At 44.3% G+C, this 26,459-nt stretch overlaps 1 protein-coding gene across 9 annotated transcripts in view; it reads right to left on the minus strand.

Moving 5' to 3' along the window:
• CLASP1 (cytoplasmic linker associated protein 1) overlaps positions 1–26,459 on the minus strand; it is a 269,278-nt gene that overhangs the window by 219,259 nt on the left and 23,560 nt on the right. For 8 of the 9 annotated variants that reach the window (XM_055572932.1, XM_055572928.1, XM_055572931.1 and 5 more), the window contains exon 2: positions 13,801–14,279. In XM_055572932.1, coding sequence (XP_055428907.1) covers positions 13,801–13,995 — 195 coding nt within the window. In that variant the 5' untranslated portion in view covers positions 13,996–14,279. Of the gene's footprint in view, positions 1–13,800; positions 14,280–21,413; positions 21,683–26,459 lie in introns of those variants that run through there. The other variant, XM_055572924.1, reaches the window with a different exon arrangement.

Raw genomic sequence — 26,459 nt, forward strand, 5'->3', positions numbered from 1 at the left:
AAATCCCTGTACCTCAGCTGTCCTCGGTGTGGGGGCGTGTCTCCATTGTGCCCACATCCCCCGCACTTTGCGGCTCTAGAAGTCTAAACCTCCTCATTCATTTTATGAAGCAACAGGGTCCCACACAGAGCCAGCTAGGAGCGGCCCCAGGGATGGGTTGGGAGCACGTCTGGCATTGGCCCCAAGCATTACTCCCTGGGAAGCAAACTACCTTTCGCCCACCTGCTCTGAACACACTTCTCTCCAAGTAGCATAACTGGGAGGGAAGGCTGATTCTGGTTAAAATAAGTAGTCCTGGGGGGAAAAAAGGCCTGGACAAAGAGAACAGGCCTGGAGCTGCAGGGAAGAGCAAGAGTCTAGTCCCTGACACAAGGAAGCCACCCAGACCTGGGGAGGCTGGAAAGCAGCCAGGAGTTATCCCCTTCCTGTCCCCGAGGCAATTTCCTCAGAATCAATCTCCTGAACATCACCGCTCCCCTTCTAATTGTAAAATTACTCTATTTGGAGCTCTGACAGAAATGAAAGGCCCAAGCTGGCTTGCAGAAAAATGGAAGTGATGAATAAACATAAGAGGCTCAATTTCACTCATGTTAATTGCCATTTCCTTAGTTACAGCAAGACACGCAGGGATGGTTTTAACCGAACAGGCAAATGGTAAGCATGAGCACGTCTGAAACGTTAAAAAGCAGCATGTGAATCTCTAAGTCCAGCAAAATATATGTGATCCAGATTTCAGATGTTTAAACTACTGAAAGAAGGGCATTATATCCATAAAAACACTACCATTTTGGTACCAGAATTACAAAAACTGGTATAATAGACACTAAGGACAAGTTCTCAGTTTAAAGGGGCTGGGAAAGACGGGAAAGCTCTCACTGGATGACAGAGCTAAAAGCCCACATAACACAGGGTCATCAGAGGAGAGAAGAAGTGAGGCGCACACAGAGATGCCAGCCCAGAAGTGAGGGGCCCACCTCAGGGTGCTGACTCCTGAGCACGAGGAGCAGAGGCCTCATCAACAGGTACAAGAGCTGTGGTGTGAGTCCAGGGCTCTGATCCCAATTTCTGGGCTGTCCATGGAGGCCCCTCGGAGAAGGCAATGGCACCCCACTCCAGTACTTTTCCCTAGAAAATCCCATGGATGGAGGAGCCTGGTAGTCTGCAGTCCATGGGGTCGCTAGAGTCCAACACGACTGAGTGACTTCACTTTCACTTTTCACTTTCATGCATTGGAGAAGGAAATGGCAACCCACTCCAGTGTTCTTGCCTGGAGAATCCCAGGGACGGGGGAGCCTGGTGGGCTGCCGTCTCTGGGGTCGCACAGAGTCGGACACGACTGAAGCGACTTAGCAGCAGCAGCAGCATGGAGGCCCCTGCAGCCTCTCCAGGAAAAAGACACGAAGTTCCCATGAAGCTCATCGTTTCCACAGTGGTCACGCTCAGGCCACTTGTCCCCAGCCAAGCCCTCTTTCTGCTAGGGGAACCCATCCCACGACTTCTTCCAGCCCTTGACACAGACGTTTTCTGAGCAGGGCCACCATGTCCTTGCAGCAGCACACCTCGCTGGCCGCAGTGAGCGGGCCAAGGGCTTGGAGAGGTGACTTACTCCAAGCTGGGAGAATAGAGACTCTTGCCCCTGGTGATGGGGCTACAAGATGTGAGGTGGGGCCATGCTGGCCGAGCGCAATGCTGAACAGAGTGTCCCAGAAGCCACCGGCCAGACAGAGCAAGATCCCTCACGCCCCACCCCATGTTGTTGCCACAGGAGTCCATCCCAACAACCCTCCTGGCCAGTGGTCTGCCCCAATAACACCCTCTCTGGCTTAAACTGGTTTGAACTGTGTTACTACTCAATCAAAGTCTACCTGACTTCCTCATCACAATCAGAAAGGTTTAATATCAGTTCTTTTCTTTACGAAGCTGTTAAAAAAATACTCCTTGGGTTGGGTTAGAATTATACGAAGAATTGAACAGAATCACGCACCTACCCTCACTGCCCAACAAAAACCAACTGACTATCCACTTAGCTTTCTTCAGCATCTCCCATCTAAGCCCAGTGAGGATGAACTGATATTTAGGTTCTGGTAGATGTGAAAGCACTTGGAAAAAGGAAGGAGCATTAAGAAGAAATGGATTACGGTTGTTTCTTCCTCACAACTCTCTTATTTGTGTTTAAAAAAAGAAAAGAAAGAAAAGCTAATGGGAATAAATGACAACAGAGATCCCACTTCTTTAATCCACTTCAGGGTAGCCTTTGTAAAGGTATGCGGATGCCCTCCTCCTGACTAATGACATCCCCTACCCTGTTAATGTCTTAAGATGGCCCAGACAGAACCTATTTGCATCAATCATTTAAGGAGGAAATGAGATTAACAAAAATAAAATTATTTATTTTATATCCTTATAAGACTTGCTTTTATCTGAAAGGTCAGAAGCAGTAGAAAGGTTCTCCAACACTGCTCCTGGCAACACAGAGACATCGTTTCACTTGCCCAGCAAAAAGCAAAAAACATTCAGGAAAATAACACCCCGGACTGGTTCCAGGGCACTCACACAGCACCAGTGGGTGGGCAACGTGGCCCACTCCGACCCATCAATTCAACTCTTCAGAAGTTCCAGCACAGACACACACAAGAGGGCAAGAGCGTGCGCATGTTCACGATGCTCAGTGCAGTGAGGCTTGTGCCTAGATGTTGACAACTACGGATAAAGAAATGATAGCTAAAAACTCACGGAAGAAAAGCATGCATTAAAGCTACATCAACTCAGCCGAGTCTACACCACCCACATCAGCACCCAGAGTTTCTGGCCCTTCAATGGCTTCCATTCCCCCTCCAGTTGGTTCCCAGGCCTCCTAAGGTGCCAGAGGCCAGGCACTCCCTACCTGGGGCTCTAGCTCCACCCGATGACCGCAGAACATGCCACTCCTCTCAGAACATCACCTCTACTAAGGACACCCGTGACACGCTGCTTTGTGGAGTCACTGAGCTATCTCCCTTCTCTCATCCAAAAAAGGCCCAAAGCCCCTCTCTTCCACAAAGCCTTTAAGGATAATTAAACACAAATTTCGACCCACCACCAGGCCTGGCACCAAGCACTACCTACCCATCTATAACCCCAGGCATCTGGGCCACAACAGATAGCTGTCTTTGCCCCTACCCCAAATCCCTGGTGAAAGTCAGCTGTAGCCAGATAATTCCTCCAGGTCGAGTCCCATGTCTATTCAAGCCAGTTTCATCCAGTTTTTCTGGATTCTTTGCTGAGGTCCTTGTCACAGACTCTTCCTCTACTTAACCTGTTAAGAAGATTAACTCAGTGGTGTCAGTCAGCTCTTGATTACCTACTCACCTTGGATGCCATCTGACAATTTCCCCCTTAGCCCAAAACTCTAACTAGTGAGGGCTTCCCTGGGGGCTCAGTGGTAAAAGAATCCACCTGCCAATGCAAGAGTGATGGGTTCAATCCCTGGGTAGGGAAGATCCCCTGGAGAAGGAAATGGCAACCTACTCCAGTACTTCTGACTGGGAAATCCCATGGACAGAGAAGCCTGGTGGGCTACATACAGTCTAGGAGTTGAAAAGAGTCAGACACAACTGACTGAGGGACTAAACAACACACAACAACTACTGTTGAACTGTGTCCACAGGAACCTGCCCCTCCTTCAGTACTGTCTTCTATTCCATGTGTTTTCCATACTCTTCTTTCTTTTCCTCATACAAAGTGTCCTTTAATATCCTGCTAAATCCAAGAAGACATTCTATTGTTATTTGCCTTTCTATATTCCTTCCACAGTTGTTTAAAATATATAGATAGATAACTATCTCTCTGTTTCTTTTTTTTTTTTCTTTCATCCCTCTGTTTCTATTTTGCCTGCCAGGAAGCCCAGAGTCCAAACCAAATTTCATCACATTAATTTTATGTTCACAAAGGATTCAGTTCACTTCAGTCGCTCAGTCGTGTCCGACTCTTTTCGACCCCATGAATCGCAGCACGCCAGGCCTCCCTGTCCATCACCAACTGCCGGAGTTTACTCAGACTCACGTCCATCGAGTCAGTGATGCCATCCAGCCATCTCATCCTCTGTCGTCCCCTTCTCCTCCTGCCCCTAATCCCTCCTAGCATCAGAGTCTTTTCCAATGAGTCAACTCTTCGCATGAGGTGGCCAAAGTACTCGAGTTTCAGCTTTAGCATCATTCCTTCCAAAGAAATCCCAGGGCTGATCTCCTTTAGAATGGACTGGTTAGATCTCCTTGCAGTCCAAGGGACTCTCAAGAGTCTTCTCCAACACCACAGTTCAAAAGCATCAATTCTTCAGTGCTCAGCTTTCTTCACAGTCCAATTAGGCAGCCTTAAATTCTTTATGAATATAAATGTATCTACAAAAGACTAATTTTCAACATTTTCTTCTTCACAGTAGTTCCTTTTGGGGATAACTATCAAAGTATACACTTAATTCCTGCTATCAGATCAGATCAGATCAGTCACTCAGTCATGTTCGACTCTTTGCGACCCCAGGAATCGCAGCTCGCCAGGCCTCCCTGTCCATCACCAACTCCCGGAGTTCACCCAGACTCACATCCATCGAGTCAGTGATGCCATCCAGCCATCTCATCCTCTGTCGTCCCCTTCTCCTCTTGCTCCCAATCCCTCCCAGCATCAGAGTCTTTTCCAATGAGTCAACTCTTTTCATGAGGTGGCCAAAGTACTGGAGTTTCAGCTTTAGCATCATTCCTTCCAAAGAAATCCCAGGGCTGATCTCCTTGCAATGGACTGGTTGGATCTCCTTGCAGTCCAAGGGACTCTCAAGAGTCTTCTCCAACACCACAGTTCAAAAGCATCAATTCTTTGGTGCTCAGCCTTCTTCACAGTCCGACTCTCACATCCATACGTGACCACAGGAAAAACCATAGCCTTGACTAGACGGACCTTTGTTGGCAAAGTAATGTTTCTGCTTTTGAATGTGCTATCTAGGTTGGTCATAACTTTCCTTCCAAGGAGTAAGCATCTTTTAATTTCATGGCTGCAGTCACCATCTGCAGTGATTTTGGAGCCCCGAAAAATAAAGTCTGACACTGTTTCCACTGTTTCCCCATCTATTTCCCATGAAGTGATGGGACCGGATGCCATGATCTTCGTTTTCTGAATGTTGAGCTTTAAGCCAACTTTTTCTCTCTCCACTTTCACTTTCATCAAGAGGCTTTTGAGTTCCTCTTCACTTTCTGCCATAAGGGTGGTGTCATCTGCATATCTGAGGTTATTGATATTTCTCCCGGCAATCTTGATTCTCGCTTGTGTTTCTTCCAGTCCAGCGTTTCTCATGATGTACTCTGTATATAAGTTGGATATACATTTCAAAAGTAAATGAAGCCAACTGATAAATGGAGAAGAAACGATGGAATCAGAAAATCACCCTTTAGCATCCAAATAATTATCTTAGGCAAGGATCATCAACAAATACTAAAGCTAGACAGGATATTTACACAGTCTCAAAATATCTCCCCACAAGATACCTATTCATTATAAGAGGAAAAAATAACACCTTTCAGAAGTAACCTGGCAAACATCTCTTTACCAACTAGGACAAAGATACCACGTGCCTTCTGATATGACACAATGATCACTTCCATGGTTTTCCCACTGCAAAACACACAACCAATCGAACCATGAGAAGCAGAAAACAAGCTCAAATGGAAGGACTGTACAAAATAAACAGCCTAGTATTAAGTCAAGAAAGACAAAGACAGATGTCAAAGGAGCCGAACAAGTGTGAATGAAAATGCAGCCGGGGAGCTTAATTGTAGACCACAGTTTTTCTTTCTTTTGCTATAAAGGACATTAGCAGGACAATAGGTGAAACATGCATAAGATTCACAGACTGGATCATGTGTGTGTGCTCAGGCGTGTCCCACTCTTTGCAACCCCATGAATTGTAGCCCTCCAGGCTCCTCTGTCCACGAGATTCTCCAGGCAAGAATGCTGGAGCAGGCTGCCATTTCCTCCTCCAGGGATTAGTACTCTTATCAATCCTAATACAGTATTAGGACCTGTATTAAGGTCCTAGACGTACATTAAGACTATTTAAGTGAATGCCCTTGTCTTTAGGAAACATGAATATTTAGGAGTGACGGAGCACAACGTCTACCACTTCCTGTCCAACAGTTCACATACAGAGAAGATAAACAAGTGGTGAAGTACTGCCACTGGGGTCTGGATGAAACACATGGAAACTCTGCACTGGAATGTTTGGCTTCGGGGAAGGGTTTGAGGTATAATTGACATACAACATTATGTTAGTTTCAGGAGGACAACATAATGATTCAGTATTTGTATACACTGTGAATGATCACCACGGTAAACCTACTTAACATCCATCACTACACACATTTACAGAATTTTTTTTTTCTTATGATGGGAACTTTTAAGATTTATTATCTTATCAAGTTTCTACTATGCAAGGCAGCATTCCTGACTTCACCATGCTGTGCATTACACTACCAGGACTCAGTAATTTTAAAGCTGGACATTTGTACCTTTCGACTCCCTTTACCTATTTTGCCCAAGCCCAACTATTGCCTCTGGCAGACATTTGTAAACTTGGTTTGTGTTTTGTTTTATTTAGATTCTACATATAAGTGAGATAATACAGGATGTATTTGTCTTTTTCTGTCTTAGTTCACTTAGCATTATATCCTCAAGGTCCATCCAGGTCACAAATAACATTATTTCATTCTTTTTTACTCCTGAATAATATTCCATCGTATTGAGTTGGTCAAAAAGTTCATTTGGGTTTTTCTATAACATTTTACAGAAAAACCCTAACTTTTTGGCCAACCAATTCATCCATTAATGTACACTTAGGCTGCTTCCATATCTTGGCTATAGTAAACAATGCTTTTTTCCAGTTTTGTGAAACTTCCCTGTAGGTTTGACTATCTTCCAAAATAAAGACTTTAAACAGTATTTAAGGTCAAGATTCCATTAGGACCAGTCAAAAAACTGTTTTAAATACACTTATCTTAAATCGTTTTGGTTTTTTATTAAAGTACAAAATGAGCTGCTTATCTGTCACTCAGGACCCAGTCTCCTCAAGTCATCACTGTTAGCTGTGGGGTACACCCTAACACTCTTTTGCTCTGATAAATATACTATAAATATCATTGCAGCATTATAAAGGAAGCAGTATTGCTCTGCTACGGATGTGGGCTCCAAGGACAGACTATCCAGATTAAATAACTTTCCAGTTCTGTGACCCTGGGCAAGTTGCTTCTCTGCTCTTAAGCGGTTCCCAGCTGTTGAATGGGAGCAATCCCAGAGCTTATTAGGGGTACTTGCCTCATGATTAAACAAAGCAATGAACAAGAAGTGCTTCACAGATCCTTATATGAGCGCTTCATAAAAGTGAGCTATTCCTAAACATCAAAATCATGGATTCATCAGCCTCATTGTTGGCTCTGTGCTCTCACCCTAGCTGTTTCTTTTTCTTTTTGCTCTGACATTCAATTTATGATTTCATTATATGTATCCTTTTTTCAATTTGAGCTTTCTGAAACAAGGTGAAATATTAGTTAAAAATAAAAAGAACAAATGAAACCCTCTGAAAACAGGAGTCCTCCATCAGCGGACTGCCTTTGCCAGTAGGTTTTAAACTCACTCTTAGAATTTCAGGCCAGCTGCTGCTCTGCTCAGGGCCTCTGTTATCAACAGTGCATGGTTTAAGGATTCATATCTTGTTACAAAGTATCCAAGGCCTCTGCTCCAAAGAACAGGCTGACCAGGACTAAGGAAGACACACAAACTCAGTCCCACATAAAGGTTCACTTTCTACAGATCTTGTTGTCTTTGGGCCCAGTAACTGCATATCCTCATCATCTTCCCCTCACTGACCACACGCTCACTCCAAGCGGCCCTGGCACCTTAATATACAGGCTCCCTGCACCCTCATAACAATGCTATGTACCAGATGAGTAGACTGACTTGCTCAAAAGGCTAAATAGCAGAACCAGGATGAGAATTCAGACTGTTCATCTTCCAATCTGAACTACTTCCAATGCACTTTGCTGCCCTTGCATATGCATAAACACACACTCAGGAAGAAATGCCATTAATTACATAGATAAAGGACACCATTTTTATTTGACAAGTCACATAAGTTTTCTTAAAATAATTCTTCCTGGCTTTTTTTTTTTGCTTTGCTTTTGTTTTTGTTGAGTACCACTCACTGCAGCTTTCCTACTTAGAAGAGAGGCACCTGTCTTTAAACTATACCCAGAAAAAGTCAACTTTTGCAACCGATGGGACAAGGCAGCAGGGAAAACCTGGGGAAAAGGAACAGCCTCTGAGAAGCCTCATCACTGTGGCAGCACCAAGCAGAGAGCCAGAAACAGAAGTCACTTAATCTGAATCCAATCATCCTTTCTGGCTCTTCTCTCAAGGACACCAGGGGGAAAATTAAAACCTCAATGAAAGTCAAGGTTCTAGAGATAGGCAAGGGGCACAGAGGAGCCTCCCTTATCTATTAGCACCCTCCCCTCAGGCCAGAAAGGGCACCTGAACCAGGGCAGTGGTCATACTGTGCTCCACAGAGCAGCTATAAAAGAGACGAAACTTTCTACAGTCTATACTGAGACAGTGCTGCTAGACAAGAAGGAACAAGAAGGAAGAGAAGTCACTCTGAATTTGCAACTCACTCCTTTTGATCCTTCCTGGTCCCATTTAACCCCATCTTTCCATCAAGGCCTCTCCAACTTTATAGATTCCTTACAGTCCTACCTTTAGACCACTAAGACCATTAGGGGAGAGATTAAGGAAGCCCTCACTTAGAAGAGATCCTACAAATTTCAACTCAGCATGGCCTGGGCCTTGAGATAACAATGCCCTAGGCTGGAGTCCGCATGTATCAGATTTAGACAGAGTGAGGCTGCCCAGCACTGGCCCAGCACTTCCACTGTGAGGAAGGGACTGTGCCTGGCCTATCTTTCCCCCAGGGATACCCAGCCCTCAGGGCACTATCCACACAGGATCAGTGCTTAATTCACTTCAGTCATTGCATGAAACTTAGGTTCAAGGCCCAGAAACTTTGATTACTAGCTCTGTCATCTTGATCAAGTTACCTGATTTATCTGCACATCAATGTCCTCATCTGTTAAATGAATATAGCAAGATCCATCTCATCTGGGGATAATAAGTTAAAACTGAACACATATTTAGCATAACTACTGGTCCTGGTGGCTCAGATGGTAAAGAATCTGCCTGCAATGCAGGAAACCTGGGTTCAATCCCTGGGTTGGGAAGACCCCCTGGAGAAGGGAATGGCTACCCATTCCAGTATTCTTGCCTGGAGAATCCCATGGACAAAGGAGCCTGGCAGGCTACAGTCTGTGGAGTTGGACACAACTGAGCATACACACACACACACACACACACACAATATCTAGAAAAGAAGTCTCATAAACAAATAAAGACTCCACTCTTCCGTGTTTCCCACAGTCACTGTGACATCACAGAAGACTTACAAAGTCCACACAGTGACACCCTGGATTGGGGATGGGGGTGAAAAGCACTCCCACAGTGTAGTCCTGGGGTGTTCCAGCTGTATGAGGACACTATTTAAATAACCAATTACTCATTCCCCAAGATGACCCAACAACGTCCAAAGCCAACTGTAGGGGCTCCTGGGCACGATCAGCCTCCTCGACTTTCCCTGAGTTCGGATGGAACAGTTGCTAATCCAGGAAGGGAAGGGATGCAGAGACAAGGGAGGAGCGGCCAAGAAACACAGTGCAGCCCTGAGGCAAGGTCCTGGTTCCACCTCAAGGGACATAGTTTTAGGGGGCAGAAGCCTGCTGTGCCTCTTTTGCCAAGCAAAGCAACAATGCTATTCTTTTCTACTTCACCCAAAACTCTGTCTCTGAGATTCAATCTGGTACCAGTGCACAGAGGCTGATTTCAGCAAAGTCAGCTCACAGTAATCAGTGACAGGTTAACAGAACATATACTGACCCTAAAATGAGTCTGCATGAAAGAGCCAAAAAAGCAAGCTTCCTAAAATATCATATAAGATGCTCCAAAAGCAAACTGAGTTCTATCAAAATGATGGCTTCCCCTATTCCCAAATTAGGTACAAATTATAAGGCTCACTCTTCTCGCAAATGAATCACGAACAGTTCCCACCAGTGAGGAAAGTATCTACACACCGCAGGTGCTCAGTGCCTCAGCCAGTGCCGGGGCTCGTGAACTACGGTCCAGGGGCTGCCGCCCTCCATCTGTTTGTGTAAATTAAGTCTTGCTGGAACACAGCTACGGCCACTCATGAACACATTATCTGGGGCTGCTTTTGCATTTACAATGGCCCAAACGAGTTAAATATTTACAAGAAGACCACAGGGCCCACCAAGCCTAATTCATTTACCATGTGATCTTTAAGAAAGTTTGCTGACCTCTATTCTAATGAAAGAAACACTGGCTAGGAAATCAGAGTCCTACATTTAAATCCCAGTTCCATGATCACAAAGAGAAATTATCTCGTTAATTCTCAGTAGTGACCTCATGTATAAAATTAGGATACCATATCTACCTTGCAGGAATGTTATGAAGATTAAACGAGATATTAAATGCATATGGTAAATAAGCAAGAATCAGTAGCTATTAAACCTTAATCAAAACCAGGTACAAACCTGTCTACCACATTAATACTCAAAGGTAAAGTGATCCAGGCTCCAGCAAACTATTTTTTAAAATAAGAAAGTATGTTGGCATTCATCTACATTCTCTTACTAGGAAAAGGAATAACAATACCTAAGTGTTATCATTTTGGAAGCTCAAAAGTGCTTCTCTTTTCCCCTTATCTTTTTAGTTCTGAATTTAAAAAGAAAAAACAAATGTCAAGAAGCCAAGCTTCAGAGAATTGCCTATTACAAAATGAATCCCTTCAAATAAAACCTGAAGTGTACTTCAGGCTCTGACTAAGTAATCTCAATCCATTAAGGAAAAAAAAAACAGGTGTAGGTCCCTTAAAAATACACTTCCAGATTTCAGTAAAGCAACCAGGAATATTTGCCAAGAGTGCCCCTAAATTCCTGAGTTCACGCAGGGAACTAGGATGTGCTGAGCACCTGCAGTGTTTCAGGTTCTGGGCTTCAGGTGTGAACAAGGCACATGGTCACCACACTTAAGAGACCTTACAGACCACAGGGGTGCTCAGCACTGGGTAAGATCAGAACCACACGACGTGGCCTTGATGCCAAAGCCATCAGTATGAAGTCAAACAAGCTATCAGAGATTGAGGCCCCTGAGAGAAGACCTAGTCAAACACCTGCCCTGCACAGACGGGTAAAATGACTTGTCCATGACCACATGCAAATCAGCAGCAAACCCTGTTTTCCTTTCCTTCCCAGAGCTGTCTTTCTTGGAAGTTACTTCACAAAGGTTCTCAAGTCTTAATCTTTCACTCCACTGTGACCCTACAATTCCTATTATGAATAATCGACCCAGTCTTCAAAACCTCTGGGTTCCTCTAGACAGTGTTACTACTCTCTTCTGTCTTCCCACCAATTCTGTGCATCTTTATTACTGCTTCCCTGATAGCTCAGCTGGTAAAGAATCCACCTGCAATGCAGGAGACCTGGGTTCGATCCCTGGGTCGGGAAGATCCCATGGAGAAGGAAGCTGGCAAACCCCTCCAGTGTCCTTGCCTGGAAAATCCCATGAACAAAGGAGCCTGGCGGGCTGCAGTCCATCGGGTCTCAAAGAGCTGGGCACGACTGAGCGACTAACACTTTCTTTCACTTTAGTACTGCACACGCAACACTGATTGTAACCATTCACTTATATATCCTCACCCACCCCTCCCAGACTACGAGTTTAGTGACGACAGAAACCAAGCCTTGACACTGTCAATGTCTGAAAGCTGATTATGTGGCTGGCATATAATAACTGTATGCATGCATGCTAAGTCGCTTCAGTCATGACCGACTCTGCAACCCCATGGACAGCAGCCCACCAGGCTCCTCTGCCCACAGGATTCTCCAGGCAAGAATACCGGAGTGAGCTGCCATTTCCTTCTCCGTAATAACTGTATATTCACTCTCGTTTAGTGCATCTAATAACTTTCCCACATTATGAATGAGGAAACTGAGGCCCACGGAGGTTAAGAAAGCTCCCTGTACAGCAAACCTGTGGGTTACTTATTTAACATCCATGTACCTCTGCCCCTTGCCTCGCCTCCTTCTTCCTAGCAGGAGTCTGGTACCCAACCCCTCCACACAGCCACAGGTTTGGCTCAGGGGAGGCTGAACCCCTTCTTGAGACCAGGAGGTGAAGCGTGATGGCTGAAGGCCACTGTGGACATCTGTCCATTCCCAGTTATGCTGCAATGTAATGTAAAAAAGTCTGCTGGGGAGCTTCAGAGAAGGTTTCCTCCCAAGTAAGACATAAGCAGTCACTCTTCTTCCCTAGCAACTGCTTTAACTATGTGGACTTCTTAAGTTTTTAAAGGCAATTACTCAATCTCCTTACGCAAACTTTAAGTCAACTAAGTCAGCATTCAGTTACTCTCAGACAGAAGCATCCTAATTTGCACACAGAAAGGGTGACTTCACAGACCTCAAAGATGTCACTAGTCTACCTCACCCTTGCCCTCTGCAACACTCCCACCATCCAGCACCAACACAGAGCAGGTAAGAGGTACTTATTAAATTCAGCTAAATGAATAAATAGATGAATGAAACAGACAAAATTTAAGCTCAACTTTCAAAGTCAAGGAAGGTAAACTTTATGTCCAGTTCTAAATGAAATATTAGGGACCGAGGTAAACACCCTTAATAAATCTAAAGCCTGCTGACTCTTAGATAAGATCAAGATTCATTGTAATTGGAAAACAAAGTCTATATTAGAGCAAATAAAGAAATCCTGTAAGCAGCCATTATAAGTCCATATGTGTCAGAAGACTGGTACAATGAAAAAAAAATCACAAAAGGTCCTGTGTCTGAAAGCCCCTTTGCCTGTAAGGTCTATAGCACCTATTAGCAATCATGCAAACAGCCCGCTCTGTCTTCCATCTCAACCTAGATCCAAAGGGGCCAGCTTCTTAACACACTAAAGGCTGGGGAGGGGGACGAGGGGGAGAAATGACACCTCTTCAGCACTTCAAGTCCAGTCCAGTTTTCCTTCATGAAAACTCAGTCTTTGAATGGCAACAAGGTTCACAACTCATTTGCGTCATAGGACCCCGTCTGCTCCCTTCCCACCCACCAAGGGCACCTGAGGAGTCCTGACTTTGGAACCTGAAGGATACCCTCCAGGCCATCACAAACAGGTCTCAGGAGAGTCCTTGGCAAACCATACTATTGCTGGCCAGGTACGTGGGCCGACTTCAAAATAGGAGCCTGAAGGTAAGAAGCCCTCATCCTACTGCCAGTCCCCACCCCCAACCCCAAGAAAATCAATGAGGCCACTTGTTATTCACAAAGAGCCACTCACTGCAAGACATGATAGTCACTTTAACTTCAAGGCTTAAAATACTTGCACCTTTTCCACATAAAAGCCTTTCTTTATCTGGTCACAGGGCCATCCATCTCTCAGTGCACTGAAGAATAAGGGTGCTTTGATCCCCAACAAAAATCAAAGAAAACTTTACTTCCTCTAGAATGAAATGTCCAAAAGCCACAACGTGACTGAGTGTCTTAGTGGAAACCAAGGGATCAATCATGCTAATGGCTCTCAAAGGACTCTTCAAAGGACCCATTTTGACCCCCGCTAGGTAGCCCAGCCACCTAGAAGAGCATCCTCTTGCACACAGCTTACCTTATAATTGCTAGAGTTCACCCAAGAGGTAGCGAGTCCATCCACAAGTTTGTCTAACATGGTCTGGTCATGCTCGAGGTCGGCAGACTTCTGTTTGTCTGAGAAATAGTCTATCAGTTCTTGGCCAACCTGCAGTCGTTTCCCCACATCCTTCTGCAGCACCTGTGCCAGGCAGGCCTCCATGCGAGGCTCCATGGCGGAATTCCAATCCAGAGCCGCAGAAGCTAGAGGGCGGTGGGGGTGACGCCCTCCCCGTGAGCGGCCCCCGGAGGCGGCCTCTTTGTTTGCTGAAGGTTACTAAGAGCCTGTGTGTCAAAGATGCAATCCGGGGAATGGCAGCAATGCACCATGTGTGGCTGAAGAGCAGCTGGGAGGATATTAAAAGTCCAATTTAAATAACTAGTAGAGGAGAAAGGAGTGAGTGGCAGAGTGACGCTCTCCTCCTGGGTCTGAAATACTTCATAATTCAGCAGTCCATTCTGAAAAGCAAGAGAAGAGAAAGACACATCAGCACTGATAACAAAACGCTCAAATGTTGGGAAACATTTAATCAAAGACAAAGCATTCGCGCTGCAGCATCGTTTATAAGCACAAGTGGAGCGAGAAGCATGAACACTTGGCAACCATGTCAGAATAACATAATTATTATTTATATCAGGAAGAACGTCGAAGCCCAAAGCAAAGAACCAATGAGCTTCACAGTTGGTGGGTTGAGGTTTTTCACAATTTTCCAGCTTTAAATGCACCAGTCAGAAGAGCAAGCTTTTGCTTCAGCTGGATGATTTACGTGTAGCTTCAATTCTGCTCCCCACCAAAAACCAAACACCACTGTGCCTGAGTCCCTGTATGTACTGCAGCCTGTCTCTCAGCTTCCTACAATCCAAGTGCTGGAAGTGAGGCAGGCTCCACAGAAACACCATTGACCAAACTGGCTGGCCCAGTAACAACAATCAAAGTCAAAGGCGACACCTACACCTGCTCAGCAGCTTTACAAAGGGCGAGCAGGTAGTGGTCCCCGCCTCCTCCTCCAGAGAAGTGACCAACAGGGAGAAGGGGAGAGGCTCACACTCTGACCACATTGTTGACACAGTGTTCTCCACGGGCAGAAGCACCAACTGGGCCTGGTGTTTTGCTACAGAATCAGAAGACCTCAAAACCACCCTTGGCATAGCACAACTCACACGATGTGAGGAGGTACCAAAGTCATTTTTACTAGACAAGCTGAACAGGCGGACTATTTAATCTACAGCTCCTGGAACAACTGTACATGTTTATTTTTTCAACGTCTTTTCTCAATTCCTAAGCCAAGAAGATGCACAGAAAACCAATCTTCAAGACGCAGCAACCCTGACACTGTACTAAACAGAAATGTTCTTCACACCAACAGTCAATGTGAACTCTCAGGGGTTCAGCAGGTAAATCTGATCTTATAAATCAAGTGACTGAAATTCAGGGCAGGGCAACTCTTCCAGTCTGTGCACAAGGTTTTTATCCCTTCCTGTCACCCACCCCACCTCCACTCTCAGCAAAAAACCACAGTGCTCTTTCCAAGTCCTAGAATGAGAGATGAGTCAAGTCATCCAATGAGGAAAACACTCCTGCAAAGTCCCTAGCCCCTAATTACCCGTTTTCTGCTTTCCTTCCAATCAAGAAGCCTTGATGTCTCACATGGCAGTCCTTCCTTAAGTGGAGGAGATATCGCTTTCCAGTCATGTCCATGCCATGGAACTTGTCCTTCCGTCACAGGAAAGGTCTTCATATATAGCAAAGCAGCCATTACCCTTCACTCCAATTTTCAGTCCAAACAAAATACCCCCACTTCCTTAATCAGCTCCCATGTCAGACTAATGAAGATGTCAGCAATACATGAAAACTGGAGAAACCAACAGAACCTTTTCTTTCTGGGCCCAATATTCACCAAGAAGCTAGTTAAGGTCAAGATTGGTAGATTAAAAATGGCTGCAGAGGCTTTGCTGCTCCTCCTCCATCGAGACAGAATCTCATCCTCCCCAGTGACCCTGGGATGAGTCCTGAGACTTGCTCTGGCCAGTGGGAAATCAGAGACGGCAGAAATGAACTGAGATTTGACCCCGGAGCGTGCGTGACTGCCATGCTGTGAGGAAGTTGGTCTAGCCTCCTGAGCACAAGAAGCCATTAGAGGAGAACCAACTCCCTCCAAACAGCAGCCCGCAGCAACCACCAGACATGGGAGTGAGTCCATGGGGGACCACTCAGCATTACCAGTCACCATCTGACTGCAGATACACAAATACATCTAAGGAGACAAAAGCCACCTGGTCAAACCACAGAATGATGAGAAACTGTTCACTCATACTTTAAGCCATCCAATTTGTGGTGCTCTGTTACACCAGCAGATAACTGATCACTCCTTATTCCTCTAAACATCTTTCATTCTCAGTGAAAAGAATTTCATATCCCTTACTCCTTCAAAGGGCCCAAAATCAGCAGACACTAACCAGTAATGACGGTGACGATATCAGTTTTGAGCATCAACATGAGGGGTCAGGCTCTATGCCAAGATGATTTATACAGTTTATCTCTGATTCTCCAACCACTTCTATAAAGTAGGCATTAACACATCCGTATTTTACAGGTGGGGAAAATGAGGCAAAGGTAAGTGATTTTCCAAGGTTGCATAGCCGGAAGTCTCCCTTTCCTACCTGGCCTAGTTCTGTCCCAACTCAGGGAAAGGAGGTCAGACTTCATGGTGAGCTGGGAAGCAAAAGGCCAGACAGCAAAGTCTCCACTCCCAGGAGAGGAAGGAGCCCATGCATTTAAGGCTCTTTCCCGTTATTTTTAAAAATACATATTATATAAAAACTTCCCCTTCAGCTGGAATTCCATATGATTTCTAACAAGTAAGTATATGCTTCTTGACAGTAGTTATGCAGTAAAGGTTTAGCACACTCAGAAGCAGGTCACAAACTCCTGTGTATGAAATCCACAGAATGACACTGGAAGCCCCAAAGCATTAAGCAAACTGGGTCCTCTTTGTTCTTTTTAATTAAAAAAAAAAAGTAATGGGTGATCCTCTCTTGCACAAAAGTGCAAGACCTCTCCCCTACTCCCGTCCCCCGGCCACATTTCCCCACCTAAAAGCAAAAGGTGTTGCTAACTTCCCGTGCCTTCCTTCACAGGTATCTTTAGCTACCCAACAAATAAGTACACGTGTTCTCCCTCTGCACCCCCAGGAAGAGTTTCCTAAGTATTTACAGTTACATCATAAGAAGCAGCACAATTCTGCCACAGGCCAACAGGAAGAACTTAAAAAATACCAGCTTCAACAAGAATGAAACACACAGCAGGACAGCCTGATGTAAGGGACACGTGTCAGACAGCCTCCAGTCTTGACCCTGCACTTCCAGGGTGGCAATGGGGAGATGAGTCGCTCCACATTCATCAAATAAGATTCAGGATCAGAAAAGCTTGCACAGGGCATTTTTAAAAAAATATATATATAGCTCTCTCTTGAACCTCTTTCTTATAGCTACTACTCTGTGGCACTTAGGTCACTGCCAGAAAGGAGTGAAGACAATGGAGGGTGGGGCAGAGAACAAAAATCAGCTGTGAGCTCTGAACTTCCAAGTCTACTACAGGCTTCTCCATAAGAGAAGTTAAAAAAGGTAGGGCCATTTTCACTAGTGACTTAGAACAGTAACAAGTTGACATTTCTTACAAGTCTATGATAGGCTGGGCTCAGCAGGAGGTTCTTCTGCTAATCTTACCTGGGATCACTCAGGTAGCTGCTGCTGTCTGCCAGCCTGACTGAGGCTGAAGAGTCTACAATGGCATCACCTACATGTCTGAGGCAATGATGCTGGCTGTTGGCTGGACCTCTTGCCACACGTGATCTCTAACAACCCAGTAATATAGTCTGTAGTTCAGTACATGTGGTTGGAGCATTCCAAGATGGCAAAGGAGAGATTGCCAGACCTCACAAGGCCCAGGAGGCAGAACCTGCAAATCACTTCTGCCACAGTCTACTGTCAAAGCAAGTCACAAAGCCAGCCCAAAATAAAAGTGTGAGGAAATGGATTCTACCAGTTAACAGGAGCCTCAAAAGAGTGTAGCAATGTGTTTTAATCTTACATGTGCAGTCAGTACATGTATTCATTTGTACAGTGAATACCTGAGTGAGGTAAATACATTTATCTTCTTTGGTTACCCATCATCTTGTTAACTTTTATTTACTCAACAATTTATGATACATCACATCTTACCACAGTAGAAACATCTACCTCTGCTTTAGTGACTATGCCAAAGCCTTTGACCATGTGGATCACAACAAACTGTGGAAAATTCTTCAAGAGATGGGAATACCAGACCACCTGACCTGCCTCCTGAGAAACCTGTATGCAGGTCAGGAAGCAACAGTTAGAACTGGACATGGAACAACAGACTGGGTCCAAATCAGGAAAGGAGTACATCAAGGCTGTATATTGTCACCCTGCTTATTTAACTTACATGCAGAATACATCATGTGAAATGCCAGGCTGGATGAAGCACAAGCTGGAATCAAGATTGCCAGAAGAAATATCAACAACCTCAGATATGCAGATGACATCACCCTTACGGCAGAAAACGAAGAGGAACTGAAGAGCCTCTTGATGAAAGTAAAAGAAGAGAGTGAAACAGTTGGCTTGAAACTCAACATTCAGAAAATGAAGATCATGGCATCCGGTCCCATCAGTTCATGGCAAATATATGGGGAAGCAATGGAAACAGTGACAGATTCTATTTTGGGGGGCTCCAAAATCACTCCAGATGGTGACTGCAGCCATGAAATTAAAAGACACTTACTCCTTGGAAGAAAATTATGACCAACCTAGACAGCGTATTAAAAAGCAGAGACAATATTTTGCCAACAAAGGTCTGTCTAGTCAAAGCTATGGTTTTTCCAGTAGTCATGTATGGATGTGAGAGTTGGACTATAAAGAAAGCTGAGCGCCTAAGAATTGATGCTTTTGAATTGTACTGTTGGAGAAGACTCTTGAGAGTCCCTTGGACTGCAAGGAGATCCAACCAGTCCATCCTAAGGGAAATCAGTCCTGAATATTCACTGGAAGGACTGATGCTGAAGACGAAACTCCAATACTTTGGCCACCTGATGCGAAGAGCTAACTCACTGGAAAAGACCCTGATGCTGGGAAAGATTAAAGGCAGGAGCAGAAGGGGATGATAGAGGATGAGATGGTTGGATGGCATCACCGACTCAATGGACATAAGTTTGAGTAAACTCTGGGAGCTGGTAATGGACAGGGGGGCCTGGCATGCTGCAGTCCATGGGGTCGCAAAGAGTTGGACGTGACTGAACTGAACTGAACCACAGAAGATACAAAAGAAATAACTATAATCTATGACTTGACTTGAAAATGCTTCCAACTTACTTGGAGAGAACAAGATATACACACTCACAAAAAGCTTGTCAGTGTAAGAATTCAACACACACAGGATACATAGCAGACTTCACAGACAGAATGCCATACTGCCACATAAGGGCTATGAGTAAGTACTATAATCACTTAGGGAAGGGATAGATCAAGAAAGCCTGGAAGACCATGTCAAAACCATTTAGACAAGGCTCAACTGGAGCTCTGTCTTAAAACGTGGACAGGATGTCACACATCAGTTAAGGCACTTGAACAGGGAAAAAATATAAGCAAGTGAGGGAGGTGGGAACCTGTGAATGGCTGAGGGGAGAAGTGCAGTGACAGAGACAGCGAGACACCTGTAAGGAATGGGCAGGCATTATTTCCCACTTTGGAGACAAAGAAATGAAGCTTAAGCGACTTCACTGGTGGTCCAGTGGCTAAGCATCTGCACTCCCAATGCAGGAGGGCCTGGGTTCAATCCCTGGTCAGGGAACAGGATCCCACATGCCACAGCTAAGCCCAAGCACTGCAACTGCTGAGCCTACGGACTCTAGAGCCATGTACCGCAACAAAGACCCAGTGCAGCCAAAGCGAACAGCTTTTTTAAAAAAAGAAAAGAGACATGTAGCGTAGAGGGGAATTCCCTGATGGTCCAGTGGTTAGGACTCTGAGCTTTCACTGCCAGGGCCCAAGTTCAATCCCTGGTCAGGGAACTAAGGTCCTGTAAGCCACTGTGGCGCGTGCTGCCAACAACAACAACTACAAAAATACACCCAAAAAACCTTTGCCCAAAATTTAAAAGCTAATAACTATCAGGCAGTAACTGAACACCAGATCTGCCTGGCCCTAAAGTTAGTATTATTTTCATTATACTATGATAGTATACTACTGCGTCACTAAAAGTCCACAGCACTGGTATTTAAGAACTTAAAATATGAAAATGTTAGATAGTTATAGCATATGGAGCATGAGAAGTAGAGGATTAAGAAACAAGAAATCGTATTACAAAGCACTCAGGAAGCTGTAATGAAATAATATTCTAAATCACAGCACAGAACTACAATGTAATATTTCCAGCACCAGTGAATCAATAAACTCATCAAAAGTCTCCCTGGCAGAATCAGAGAAAGCAGACAGCATACCTGACAAGCCAACTCCGAAAGCCAGAAATGAGCAGAATTTATTCACACTCATCAAAAGCAGCTGTTTCCATCAATAAGACAACCTTCTGCACTGTAACAATCAGCAATTACAACACGGTGTGGACTTATACAAACGTCCCAGGCAAGCCTCTCTCCCCCGGGCCGATCTGCACCCCACTTGCCAGCAGCCACAAGGTCACTCAGTGAGCTGACACGTGTACGAGGCTAACTGCAGGAAAGCAGAGGCAAGGCCGCAAGGAGGTCGTTGCCTTGAAGGACAAAAAAGACAGAAATACAGATTACGGTAGCACGGTAAGGATAGCCCTAAACCAGAGGCTTGAAGAAGGTGCTCGGTGGCAGAGGAGGAGGAGACACTGACTGAGGGAATCCAACTGGGCGTTCCAGGACAGGACCTGCCCCGCACACCAGGCAGTTGGGCAGCCACTCCCCAGGCCCGGCTTCCATGCCTGGGCCCACACAGATGCTCCATACCCAGAGCACACGGAGTCTCCAGCCTCCCTGCCTCCTACCTCAGCTCCTCTCATTTCTATAGTGGCTGCACACTCCTAGGGCTGACGACATCCCTCCTTCCAGCTTTCTGCTCTCTATAGCAGCATCTTCCTGCCTCTCAGTCCTTCATCACGCGATCCTCCTTCCCCACCACAACTGCCCATCCCTCCAGCTCTTCTGTTCAAGGGCACTGCTTCAACCTCGTTAATCAGATAAACTTCTCAATCTCACTCCCTTTTGAGGCTGGATTAAATTCCACGTGGGTGTTAATAGCATGGCACTACCCTCCACGGTCTCTCTCTCTGTAGTAGCTGCCTAGTAATCCCAAACCTTGGGTGAATCGATGCTCTGAACCAGCTGCCTTCTCAGGCCTTCAGGGGTGACCATGTGGAAGAGAACACACACATATCCAACCAGTCTGGTTTTAAATTGATCATCTCAAAATTCAGAAAGGCCCTGATCACCAGCAACATTCCCACTCACATTCTCTGGGAAGCCTGTTTGCCTTTCTCTCTACAATCACCCATCTACCCTATCTTACCCTGCAGCTCTCTCCCGACAGCCTCACCTCCTGCTCCATTGGTAAAGTAGACAGGACCAGACAACTAAGATCTTCACCAGCAAATCAGAACAACCACCGGCATCTCCTCTGATAATGGGAAAATGTTCTTGTTTTGCCTCCTCAACCTTTTCAGTTGCCTGCTCTCCAGCATCTGCAAGCTCGCCTCGATGGGCTCCCTCTCAGCAGCTGAGACTCTCTAAATCATCCGTCTTTAACAGGCCCTCTTGAGCTCACAGGCCTTCCATCAGGGACACCAGAAAGAGTGAAGCCCCTTTAAGCAGATTTCTGCCCCTTTAAGCTCGCTCCACCAGCGAGCTGCACAGAGGCACTTCCTGTTCACCCCTTGGCCCTCTCCTCGGGTTTCCCCTTGTCAGGATCACCAGTGACTGCCCTGCTGGCAGATCCCAGTAATACTTTCCTCTACTTCACTAACTCCACCTCTCAGAGGCATCCCAAAGCTGACCACTCCTTCCTTCTGAAAAATTTCCCATTTTCATGAAAACAAATGAGCGCTGCCTTGCTGTGACTCCTCTGGCTGAGCACCTACTCAAGTTTCTGTAAATCATCTTTGTCTCTCTCCCACAGCTCTGGTGAGCAGCTCAGTCCAAAGCCTCTCCCCTTTTCACTTGGCTCACCCCAAAATAAATGTGCATCCATTTCCATAACAACTTTTAAAGCCTATAGAATTGATGACTCCCAAATTTGAATGCCTGGGTCAAATATCTCTGAACACCAGGCTCAGGCACTGGCCTCTTTTCAGTTCCAAACTCTCTACCACTTCAGAGCCTTCACTCTCTGTCTATGTGGCTGCGCCGGGTCTTGGTTGCGGCATGCAGAGTGGGATCTTTATTTGTAGCATGCCAAATCTCAGCTGCAGCACTGGAACTCTTAGCTGCGGCATGTGGGATCTTTTTCCCTGGAACAGGGATTGAATCTGGTATCCCTGCATTGGGAAGCACTGGACCACCAGGGAAGTTCCAGGGCCTTCGCTCTCGCTGGTCCTTCTGCCTGAAACACAGTCCTGATGCCTACACTGCCCAGTCACCTCAGCTTCAATGTTACCTCCTCAGTAAGTCGTTTAATGACCACTCTAGGGGGTCCCTTACCACTGCATCCTGTCCTCTTCCTTCAAAGCACTCACAACAAGTTGAAATTTATCACATGGCTATTTACCTATTTGCTGGCTGATTTTCCCACAGGACTGTCAAGCCTTATAAATGAGGGGATCTTGTTTATTTTGTTAACCTAATGCCTACAACTATGTCTGGTACAAACAGAGCACTCGAGAAGTAGTTGTTGAATGAATAAAGTCTGCTTGAGTTGAAAATCAAAATAAAATACTCATTGGCAACCATTAACTGAATTCAGTTTCTTCTTGGGGAATGGGAAGTGGGGGGCTTGGGAGAATGCAAAAAACATTTCAGATAAAAGGAATACGTAAATATATGTGGACAAAGCACACAGACACGAAAATGACAGACTGTGGCCTATTCAAAAGAAAAGAAGCAATTTGGAAAAGCCAAAGCACTGGTTCCCAACCTGTAAACACTACTGACCCCGCCCCTAAGGTGAGAGATGGAGTGATTAAAATGCTGTCTGAGATTTTAATTTAGTCCAGACACAAACCATGACTTATACACAAGCTAAGTATTCCTAGCCATATTTTCAAACTTATGTACATGCAGTTTTGAATCTTTAAATGCAAAAATAATGTAAAAGTATTTCTAAATTCTTACTTTGAGCCTGATAATTTTTCTCAACTAACAGATACCAGAAATCCCACTTCCACAGTGCCCCTGTAATGCTGGACACTGAAAAGAGTTCTTATTCTCAGAAAGTCTGGTGCTGGGCAGACAAGGCCCAGCAGCCAACTGGGCACCAAAGGTCAACAGTGTTGTGGCCTTCAGGGAGCTCTGCATATGTCATCTTGGAAATGCAGAATCAGGAGACTCTGGGTGAGCATACATTTATTGGAAAGATCATTAAAATCTGGAATTACTCAAGTTATCACAAGATTACTCTGTGAGAGGAAAAAAAAATCTTGTTGAACTCCCTTCTCCCTCCCTCCCTCTCTCTCTCACCCCAGAGTGAACAATAATTAACTAAAGTGTAGTCATGACAAAAGAACAACTCTAATATATGATGTAAATGCCCAAAAGTGAATAAAAGGATGAAGTTCAGTATTAAAAGGGAAGGTCATATGAACAGAAATAAATAATTAATGTTGGTTAATTTCTGGTACTAGGATTTTTTCTTTGTACTTTTCTGTACTTTCTAAATTTTTTCTATGAGGAATATAGAAAATATATGCTACTTTTATAATTACAAAGAGAGAAGTATTATTCAAAAATGAGGCATTACCATTTGATACTGAAGGAAAATCTCCCTTTCAGTATTACTGTGTCTGACTCTTGTGACCCTATGGACTATAGCCCACCAGGCTCCTCTGTCTATGGGATCTTCCAGGCAAGGATACTGGAGTGGGTTGCCATGTCCTTCTCCAGTTCAGTATTACAGAATATAATATATAACTGTCAATGAAGTGTAAAACAACAAGTTTTAAATTCCCAAGATGGAACTGGTGGATTAGTTACTTCCACAAATTATGTGGTTAAAAACTACATAATGGAAGAGACAAAAAGTACAGAAATTAAAAAAAAAAGCAGCTCCACATTACTACACGTGCTGTGCTGTGCTTAGTCGCTTAGCTGTGTCCGACTCTGCGACCCCACGGACTACAGCCCACCAGGCTCCTCTGTCCATGGGGATTCTCCAGGCAAGAGTACTGGAGTGGGCTGCCATGCCCTCCACACATTACTGTATATATACTATTAAAAAATAGAAGAAAATAAACACTGCACAAGAATGATTACTACCTGCCTTCACTAGTATTTTAAGGAGGTAATTTTTTACAAATTTTTCAGATAGTTTAAGTATTTTTTTCTGTGAACTACAGAAGGAGAACACAGTTTTACTTTTTGTTTCTCCTCTGGTTGATAATGAGAAGAATTGCTTCTATTCTAACCCTCAAAACTTCCTCAAAGGTGAAACAAGATGGACAAACACTGAAAATTGCTGAATCATCTTGATAGGTACATGAGAATATGTTACACCATTCGCTTCACTTTTGAACATGTTTAAAATTATCTGAAACTTTTAAAAATCCAAAATACTTTAAATTTCTTCATTGTAAAGCTGAAGTCTATGTGGAAAAAAAATACCTGCATAAAAGTAGTAATCAAACAAGTCTAGGATATGAAACTGCATTGCTATGCTATGCTATGCTAAGTCACTTCAGTCATGTCCGACTCTGTGCGACCCCATAGACGGCAGCCCACCAGGCTTCCTCATCCCTGGGATTCTCCAGGCAAGAACACTGAAGTGGGTTGCCATTTCCTTCTCCAATGCATGAAAGTGAAAAGTGAAACTGAAGTCGCTCAGTCGTGTCTGACTTAGCGACCCCATGGATTACAGCCTAACAGGTTCCTCCGTCCATGGGATTTTCCAAACAAGAGTACTGGAGTGGGGTGCCATTGCCTTCTCCGGAAACTGCATTATATATAGTTATACATATAGCATATACAATGTACAGTATGGCATTTATATACATATAGTATGATATAGCCTACATGTGAAACAATTACAGGAAAAAAAATAGAGTACGTAAAAGATTAACATGTAACCTCTGAGTAACAGGTTTACGTGAGCTTATCTCCTACTCTTTAGTAACTTCCTCTACTTTTCATATTTTCTATAAAGAAAAAGGCAAACATTTTAAGAGTGTTAAACAGAAAAGCAGTTATTTCATAAATCTACCTTATTCATTCAACAACTGTGAGACCAAGAGTAATTAACTGATGAGAAAGATACCTCTCCATTGACTGCTGACTTCTCCTACAAGAGAGATGTCAACCACAGCATACCTAACTGTTATACTATAGAGACAGTTTCCCTGGGTAGGAGAGAAGAGTAATATAGATTACAGATTCCCAAGGAAGGGTCTTACATAAACACAAGAGACCTCGGCAGAGAACCATTTGTTAGACAAACCTTATTACAGTGACGAATACATTGGCTCTTCCAGAAAGAGGGAATTTGGATTTCCACTCAATCAAGCAGCATTTACTTTTTCTTTTTGTCCACAACTTGTCTAAGATCCCACAACCATGTGGGATCTTAGATCCCTGACCATGGATCAAACCTGCGCCCCATGCATTAGAAGCACATAGTCTTAACCACTGGACCACCAAGGAAGTCCCACAACATTCACTTCTATTGTATTTTTCAAAGAACTTCTCATACAGTGTCATAGTAATGACCATCTTTGTTTCCCAGAAAAACAGATCACTAAACCTGAATGACTCCTTACAATAACTTTTAGTAAAAATGACTCCTTTACATGATTTTTGAACTATAAATCACAAATCATTAAATTGTACCCTTTAAAGTGTATGTAATTCAGCAGTTGTAAATAAATTCACAAAGTTGTGCAACCATCACCATTACTTAATTCTAGAACATTATCATTCCAAAATGAAACTTCTATCATCCTCTAGCAGTCATTCTCCAACCTGCTCTCCCAAACCCATGAAAACTGAAAATCCACTTTCTGATCGAATGGATCTGCCTACTCTGGACACTTCATATAAACGGAGTCATAAAATATGTGTCCTCCATGTCTGACTTCTTTCACTTAGCAGACTATCTTGAAGGTTTATCCATCTCATTGCATGTATCAGTATTTCATTCCTTTTTGTGGCTGAATAATATTCCATCGAATAGCTGTACCAGAATTTGCTCATGTAGCTATCTGCTGATGAATATTAGGATTGCATCTACTTTTTGGCTATTTATGAATAATGGTATGAACACTCCTGAACAAGTATTATGAGGACAACTTTCCAATTTGATATACAAATAGCAGCGTTAACTAGGCTACGGGATATGATAACCATGTTTAGTGTTTTGAAGAACTACCAAATGTTTTCCGAAGTGGCTATACCATTTTACACAGCCACAGCAGTAGCTGAGGGTTCCAATTTCTCCACGTTT

The sequence above is a fragment of the Bubalus kerabau genome, chromosome 3 (assembly GCF_029407905.1).
Source record: "Bubalus kerabau isolate K-KA32 ecotype Philippines breed swamp buffalo chromosome 3, PCC_UOA_SB_1v2, whole genome shotgun sequence".
Taxonomy (NCBI): Eukaryota; Metazoa; Chordata; class Mammalia; order Artiodactyla; family Bovidae; genus Bubalus; species Bubalus kerabau.